Source organism: Apis dorsata, unplaced genomic scaffold (assembly GCF_000469605.1).
Source record: "Apis dorsata unplaced genomic scaffold, Apis dorsata 1.3 scaffold_486, whole genome shotgun sequence".
NCBI lineage: Eukaryota > Metazoa > Arthropoda > Insecta > Hymenoptera > Apidae > Apis > Apis dorsata.
In genome coordinates this window covers 401451-410607 of record NW_006263721.1, presented here as the reverse complement: position 1 = coordinate 410607, position 9157 = coordinate 401451, and the positions used below count along the sequence as shown (strand labels likewise).

The 9157-nt window shown below is 38.6% G+C and overlaps 1 protein-coding gene across 1 annotated transcript in view; it reads left to right on the top strand.

Moving 5' to 3' along the window:
• The first annotated feature begins 8851 nt into the window (after positions 1–8851).
• The window catches only part of LOC102670996 (WD repeat-containing protein 47), a 15094-nt gene continuing 14788 nt past the window's right edge, over positions 8852–9157 (top strand). The window contains 1 exon segment of the mRNA XM_031512641.1: positions 8852–9155. Coding sequence (XP_031368501.1) covers positions 8882–9155 — 274 coding nt within the window. The 5' untranslated portion in view covers positions 8852–8881.

Here is a 9157-nt window from a genome sequence, read left to right as displayed (position 1 = left end):
AAAAAAAAAGGAAAAGACCGAATAATTTTACAACGAAACGCGCCACAACAAATTAATTGATTCTAAAAATTTTGCATTTCTCCTTTTCTTTCCATTTCCACACACGCTCGAATCGTGTATCAATTAACATTTCCTCGAAGATATCTCGTAATAAGATAATTATCCTAACAAATCATTGTTTATATACATTATTTCCTGAGAAAGATCTTTGCTCGTTTCAACCTATTTATTGAAATTTCTTTCGACTATTATCCACCCTAAATTATTTAATACATTTTGCCATATTTTATTATAATCGGTAATTAGTATTACAATACAGTACGGTAATTACTACGAAAACTAAACCAGCAAGGCGTTCGTTCCTCGCCTCGCGTTAATCATTGCCGTTCATCTCTAATTAGAACCAAAGCTTAATTAGATGCTTATTAAAAATTCCTCCATGGACGGATATTCATATATATATTTATATCGCGCAACTCTTAGAACAAACCGAATCGAAGGAAAGGAGAAATTAACGTGGATTCCTTTCAATCTCGGCCATCGACCCAGGCGTCCAGGAACACCAGGGCAACGCGATTTCCAAACGGTCGAGATGGCTGATGGATGAATCGACAAGTTGCACGACGAGTCATTTTCCGCCGGTCGATCCGCAAATCGGGCCTAATTCCTGAAATCGCGGCTAGCCGATTTACGTTTTGAAACGGCACGTGACGCTCGCTTACTTCCGGGACACGCATGCGATTTCGTGTCGTTCGTGTTCGTTTCGAATCACGGAAACCGTTTTGTCTCTCGTGCCACGACGTCCAAGATGATTGACCGAAACAGATCGGCGGTACCGTTGCAACAAAAATTGACTCGCGTCGAGACACGTAAACGCTCGCCTTTGTATGGTCAACGATTTTTGTCCGGTCAAAATGAGAGAAACGTATACTGTCGATGAGAATTCGTTTATAATCATTGTACAGCAACAAGTATGTAGGAAATAAAAAAAAAAAAAAATGAACGTAGCGTGACTCGTTAACTCTGCTTATTATATTCGCAAGATCTATTGTTGCGAGGTTAATATTCTCGTTTTACACGTTGGAAAAAAAAAAAAGAGAATAATCCTTTGCCGATCTATCGATGCGAAACTTTTGAGACTCGATACCGTTTTCTTGCTTCGCTTCGATAACGAGTTAGCTGCATGCAACTCGAGGGAGGGAACAATTAAATCGTGAGATTCGCGGCGAGAAATAAGAATCGAAAGATGGGGAGCGTAAATGCGGAAAATAAGGTCAAGTTCGAAGTGGCGTCGTGCAAGGAAATCGGTGATTCACGCGGCGTATATCTAGAAACGAGGGCTAGTGAACCTTGACATTTCTCGCCAAAGAATTCTTTTCTACTTTTACTATTTGACGAGCTAATTAAATCCAGATTACGAAATGCTTAAAACTTGGGAAGAAAATTTTTCTAGGGCGATCGATTTCAATTGCAATTTTGCAATAATCCTTTCGATCGCATTTCTGTCTTTTTTCTTTTTTTTTTTTTTTTTTTTTTTTTTTTTTTTTTTTTTTTTTTTTTCTGTATCTCCGTCCGATATCAATTCACGTGATATCGGTTGTAATTGCTTTACTCTATTGAATTTTGATATATCCACATTGAACGCTGTTTCTGTTTAGAATTTTAAACGTCATGAATTATACGAATGGCTCGTTACCGCGGAATAAGTAAGTACCACCATAGAAGTGAATATTGATTAAACGATACCATTTAATATAATCGAAGCATCATAAACATGATAGATTCATTAAGTTGAGTGAAACGTGTCTGACGATTACCAAGTATATATACGTATCGATTTATTTTAAGAGACCAGTTTAATGCTCGAATTAAGAGAAATGGAAATTGGATCTATCTTCATGGCTTGTTAATTAGGTGAAAGTCTTGCGCTTGAACAACATTAAAATGTTTATAATTCAGTGAAATCATATCTTTTCTTTATTCTATGATTCATCGACCGATTTACTATAATTTTCTATGCTTTTTATCGACGATAAGCTTCGTTGACGTCGATTGTGGTCAAATCTTTAATCAATCGGAACGATTAACCGGCAAAGAGAATTTATACAAAGATTTGATGCCGCAACATAAAGATAAAATCTGAAATATGTTTTTAATATGTTGTGCTGTGGAAAGAAATGTAAAAGTATTAAGTTTTCTTTAATCTAAAAAGTTCTTAAAAAGATTCTTTAATTATGATATATATTAATTAAAAAATTAGAGAAATTGAAAGAAATTTAAGACTTGCACTAATAATTATACCAAATCTTATTAAGATAAGGTAAAATAGGTAAAATAATTAATAATAGTAATTAATGTAATGAAATAGAGCGATATTTCATTTAAAGTTGTACCGTAATTAGAAATAGAAATGTTATAAATGTTTTCTAGATTTATTAACGATTATTTCTATAATTGTTGCATAAAATAATTATGAAAATATATAATTTTTCGTATTTTTTTAAAAAGAAAAAAAAACAAGGATACTTTGAATTTCAAAGGACAAAAAATCGCTATTTGTAAATGTCGGTATTTCAGTTTCTACGATTCATCCGAGAGTACTGTTTTATCGACCACGAGCAAAATCGTTTAAAATCTACTCTGCAATACCCGCTAAGCATACCAGCACCGCGACTTTCGATTTCGTTAGGAAACAAGATCGCGCTTTCTGTAATTCGCTCGAATATCATTCTTATTCCCTGTATCCACCGAAAATAAATTTATATATCGGAATAAAACAACATTATCTTAAGTTTTAACTTAATCTTGAAGGACAAGTATGTAGGACAAGTTCGTTGCACGAACGGATACGAACCCGACCAGGCGGATCTAATAGTCATCAACTTTCTTATAAATTCTTTGTGATTTTCACGAGCACACTCTTTTCTCCCGATCATTCCGCTAACGTCTCGTATTTCTACAGCAACCGTCAGCCTGTAAATACGTTACAGATCAGCGCGCATTCATGCTGCGATTCGAGGCTCCCGTATAATCGAGTTTACATCGTTTCGAATATCCACGTTGCATTCCACTCCGTATATATCACCATATTGCTGACCAACTTCGTAAAATAACGTCTCGATATCGCACTCTACGTCTCGAGCCATCCTCTAGAACCAAACGATCCAGAAAATTTCGTTCGACTCTCTCTGGAACATCGATCCATTTCCGCTCGACGCCCTAGTACACGCCACCAAACCCTGCCCGAATGAAAAATTCCACGAACGTCACGCACATTGGGCGTACATCCAGCGAACACCGTCCATCCGACTCGTTGCGCGAAACGAGCGATATCTTTCGGGTTCCGGAACGATCGCACGGTGAAAACGAGTACGCGCAAGTTCACCGGAAACGCGTTCAAAACGATGACTCATTGACCAACGAATCGAGGCGGAAGGCCTCGGTTGCATTTACGCAATATTTCATTCATCCTTGGGCAAAAACTCCTCCTTATCGAGAGTTTCCAACCGAGATAATTGCTATGACGGGAGCGTGCGAAGGCCCGCACCTTCGAATTTCCACACGCGGCTTTACAGCGTTCAACCCGAGTTTTTCGGCTCGAGTCATGGTTCGCGTATCGCGACCGGACGAAAGATAATTGCGATAATGGCGTGCACAGGTACTCGCAAAGCGAAACACACACTCGTGCTTATCTCGTTTATTAAGATTTTTCGCGAGAGCACGCTGCGATCAGTCAGGTAAATACGTTTTTTTTTCACCGGCTACCGGATGAAAGAGAGAGGAAAAAGGGAGAGAAAAAAGAAAAGAAAACGGCGTGTAGGATGTTGTTGCGCAATATGTGTACGAAACGTGTACGCTCCTCGTCCGATTAGGAGGTCTCAATTTTGTCGCGAGCGGTTGAATTACGAAACGATCGAATCGAATAGCCGACCGTTTAATCGAAACCGTCGCGGTTTCTTGATTCCCCAAGCGAAAAGATCGATATCTCGAAGCCGCGAGACACGGTGGACGCGCGCCACGATATGCGAGAAAAAAAAGAAAAAAAAACAATGAAATGGATTTTGCTTTAATTTTCGAGATCGAACGCGAGCTCGACCTTCGATTCGACGAGGCAGTGACTAAGACTCGATATCATTGTTCAATTTAATTTTAAACGTGTCACGCCATCCAATTACGATCGACGGAGAGAGAGAGAGACAATAAAGTACGTTCCCTGATACATGTGTTATATCTGTGTTTGTATACTCGAGGATCTATTAAACTATGAATTATTCGCAGCGAAAATATTATTACGGCCACGATACGCGAGCACGCGATCTCCGCGGAATATGAGATTCCTTCGATCCTCGGATGTTGTAAATATGATTCGAATTTAAAGTGAATTTAAATTTATAGAAAGCGACAAGGAAAGCAAGATTACGGCTAAGGAGTGTATATATAAATCGACACGGAAAGTTTAACTGTAGAGAGAAAGATTTATTATCGATCATCGTTTCTGAATCCTCTTTCTCTCGATGATAAATATTCATATTGGTAAGTTATTCGTAAAGAAAGATATAAGTAGGCAGGAAATAGAATCGTCGGGACGTTTTATTTTTAACCGCGATTTAAATACAGTTAAATACAGTTTCATTGCTATATTTGCAGCGCTAAATTTTTAAATAGAAAAATAGGAAATTTGTTTTAAGATTATCGGGCAATTATAAAGAGATTGGAAAACATTGGCGTTGTTGCTCCTTGCTCAACGTGGAAAACGGAATAAAATTGCGTGGAACGTAATAAGGAAGAGGAACGAAAAGAAAGGAAAGAAGTGAAATACCGTACGAGTTTTCATTTTATTTCGTGACTTTTCGTCGTTTCAACGGTGAAACTTGGAACAATGGCGTAATTATTAACATTAGAAAGTCAACACAAATTGTTCAGAGAGACGGTTCATCGCTTTATTTTTAGGAAGTATCTCATTATACTTTACAATCTCCAGAAAATTAGCAAAATTATCGAAACAAAATTTTTACATTCATGCAACACAATACTGTCATAATTCATCAATTCATCTCGAGTCTCCTTTCACGATATATCTACGCTATAATTTCATTGTCCATAGGAATTCTCCTGCATTTCCTTATCGTTCGTGTCTAAAAAAAAAAAAAAAAAAAAAAAATCATATTCTCCACTTTCTCTCTACACTGCTTAAAATCTCTTAAGAATGCCCACGCATAGTTTTACCCAAGATATACGAGAAATATATCGATAATAGGAAGAAATAAATTCGAGTCGAAGAAAAAAATTTTGTCGCCGAAATAGACAGACGCGAAGCAAACGGGCGGACGTAAAATTAAGATTGAAATTTTTTTTTGTCATCCTGTTTCATCCGAACCGATTAATCGATCGTGGAAGAACTCTGTAAAGGCGAAGAAGAGAGGGAGAAGGAAGACGTTTATCACTCGCGTGTCGTCGAAACGAATGGGGCGGGGACTCATAGCCGAGCGGATAACACGAAGAGCGAAAAAACGTTTTACTCGTTTTGACACGGTGCCAATCGGATATGATCGGCATAAAAGCGGACGGCCGGATCACGTCAATTTACTTTTCGTGTCGCGCTTGGCAACTTTCTCTGAAATACGCGCGAGATACCCTTACCGATCTCTGCATTCGTTCCCTCGTTTTCTCCCGATTTTGACATCCGTTTCGGGAAAAAAGTTCACCGTTGATCGATATCGTACGAAATCGGCGACCACTTTTACTCGAACGAATCGATCGGATTCCTCCGACGATCGATCGATCGATCGATTACGCGTCAGAGCGTGTAAAACTACCAGAGAGACCGTTTAACTCGGGAAAGTGACTCGATCGGAATAATGGAGCCATCCAACCGATCGTTGCAACCTGTTCAATTATCGCCGATCATTGATCGCGTTGACCAATATATATAAATCGGCGGCTAGTTTTCCGCGCAATTTCGCTCGATTCGGAATTATCGGCGCGCGATATTTTCTTCGATCGAATCGTCCGTGCAAGCTCGATTTCGAGCGAAAGGAAATCTTGCTCGGGCCACGACACGCGATATCTTGCCGCTAATAAAAGAAAGAGGAGAGGATTGCCGCGAATTATTAACGGAGCGTATCGGAGAAAGCTGGGATGGAAAATTGAGCCCGTTTTGATGATGCGCCTTTTAGGATTCCCTTTTTCCTCGGATGGAGAAAAACTATCCGTGGATGATTCATTTTGACGTGAACGACAAAAGGAGGATTCGAAGCAAGATTCGAACGATACGCGAAGAAGTTTAATCGCTTGATAAATTTCTAAAGATCGACAAAGAATTTGAATATTGATAAAAGTAGCGAAGAAGCAGTGAATGTTTGCGATTTATTCGCGCGAAGAGGAGGGGGAAAAAAAAAGGAGAAGATGAAAAATCATGATCGAGCTCGCGTGGAAAGTTATTTTCGCATTAAAATTTTTAACACTGCTCGAGTTGACGGTTGAATCAGTTCTTTACACCCACTTGCTTCTTACTTCCTGCGTGTAATGGGCGATGATTTCCCTGAGTGAATTAAAACGAGCTTGAAATGATGGTCGTAGTGAAAGCGAGGGAGACCGTAGAAAAGGAATTTGGTACCCTTTTAATCCTCTTGTTCTTAACCACGACTCTCTCGCGCGTACCCTCGAGGACGGTTTTCTACCGATTATTCTTCTAGATCGTTTCATCGAAATTACTTTTCCCCGCTGAAATTCCTTTATCCACGATAACGAGATTTAAAAGTTTCTCGTATAAATTATTTATACAACTTAACATATTGATATCGCGATCGATAATTCTATCGTGATCTTGAAATAGAAAACTACCAACTTCAATAAAAAGGAGAATAACAAGAATTTGAAAACAGTTCGAATCTCGTATAAATTGAATTACAGAGAAGATTCTTCAAAAACATTTTCGATATTACCTTGGTTGAAATAATTCGCTGGTAAATTATCAATAATTAAAAGTTTCTACGTTTTATCTTGATTTTGAAATAGAAGACTATCAAGTTCAATGGAGAGAAATTTGAAATAATTCGAATTTTGTGTAAATTGAAAAAAACAAATTTTTACCGATTACAGAGAAGATTAAATATTTTCGAAATTATATTGGTTGAAATAATTCGTTGGTAAATTATCGATTTTATTAAAAGTTTGAAAGTTTCTACGTTTTATCTGATTTTGAAATAGAAGACTATCAAGTTCAATGAAGAGGACAAGAATTTGAAATAATTCAAATTTTTATCAATTACAGAAAAGATTTTAGAAATTACATTGGTTGAAATAATTCGTTGGTAAATTATCAATAATTAAAAGTTTCTACGTTTTATCCTAATTTTGAAATAAAGAACTATCAAGTTCAATGGAGAGGACAAGAATTTGAAATAATTCAAATTTTGTGTAAATTGAAAAGAACAAATTTTTACCGATTACAGAGAAGATTAAACATTCTAGAAATTACATTGGTTGAAATAATTCGTTGGTAAATTATCAATAATTAAAAGTTTCTACGTTTTATCCTAATTTTGAAATAAAGAACTATCAAATTCAATGGAGAGGACAAGAATTTGAAACAGTTCGAATTTTGTGTAAATTGAAAAAAACAAATTTTTACCAATTACAGAGAAGATTTTAGAAATTACATTGGTTAAATATTTTAAAAATTACATTGATTGAAATAATTCATCGGTAAATTATCAATAATTAAAAGTTTCTACATTTTATCCTAATTTTGAAATAAAGAACTATCAAGTTCAATGAAGAGGACAAGAATTTGAAACAATTCGAATTTCGTGTAAATTGAAAAGAAATTTTTACCAATTACAGAGAAGATTTTAGAAATTACATTGGTTAAATATTTTAGAAATTACATTGGTTGAAATAATTCATCGGTAAATTATCAATAATTAAAAGTTTCTACGTTTTATCCTGATTTTGAAATAGAGAACTATCAAGTTCAATGGAGAGGACAAGAATTTGAAACAGTTCGAATCTCGTGTAAATTAAAAAAATCAATTTTTACCGATTACCGAAAAGATTCTTCAAAAACATTCTTAAAGTTACGATTGAAATAATTGCAAAGAAAATTCGCTGATAAATTATTGCGTAAATACGATGTCAATAATTAATCATGAACGGGCCACCCGTCGCGATATCGTCCACGAGCGAAACCGTTCTCGCGTCGCGCCGCGGACGCCGATATACGTCGGGGATGAGTCGTAGAGGAGTGGTAGGGAGATGAAGTTTCAATCCCGCGAGTAGAAGTGGGTCGTTTCTCAACGAGAGGCGAAGTCGCTCGACGAGAACGCGTCGAGTACGCACTCGTTCGCTGTACTCAGTTGAGCACAGTCGTCTCCGATCCGCGCGGTCCACGATCCACGGATCTCTCCCCCCTCTGTTTCGTAAAAAAAAAAAAAAAAAAAAAAAAACCCCCGAAACCCCCCCCGTTTTCGTTCGAATTTCAACGGAAAAAAAAAAAAAAAAAGAAAGAAAAAAGAAAAACGAGACCAAGTCGCGTCGTCGTTTCGGAGCAACTCTCTTCCCAAGAAGAGGACGAAGAAGAGGACGAAGAAGTGAAAAGTGCGGAGCGAGAGGAAAGTGAGATCCATCCGCTCCCGATAAACGTGTGGAAAGTGGTGAAAATCCTTTGTTCTCGACCTCGTCCCTCCTCCCTTCTTTAAACGATAATACGATCCGACTCGCGCGTTGAAATCTCTTCCGCGGGATGAAGGATCATCGAGGACAAAAGTAGAAGCATCGTAAGATGAACGTCCGGGCAAGCGTGGCTCATTGATCGCGCCACTTTTCAACCTCGATACGCAGCCGCGAGGTGAAACGTCCGGTTCGAGGCGGTTGGTGGAACATGGGCGACATCCGAGTGCTGGATCCGAGGATGGATCCCCGTTTCGAGCTCTCGAAGCAATCCCGACCCTGGCCCCCGATGTACCGCAGCCACCCGGCCGCGGCGGCGGCGGCGGCAACCGGCAGGGGGCCGTCGTTCTGCTACCGTCCCGTGGCCCTGGACGCGATGGCCCCCCAATGGATCGCGCCCCACGTGGCCGACTACAATTACGTGCCCGCGAGGCTAAGCGCGGCGAACTCGAACAAGGGCCGCGACTACTACTACTTGGCGCCGTTG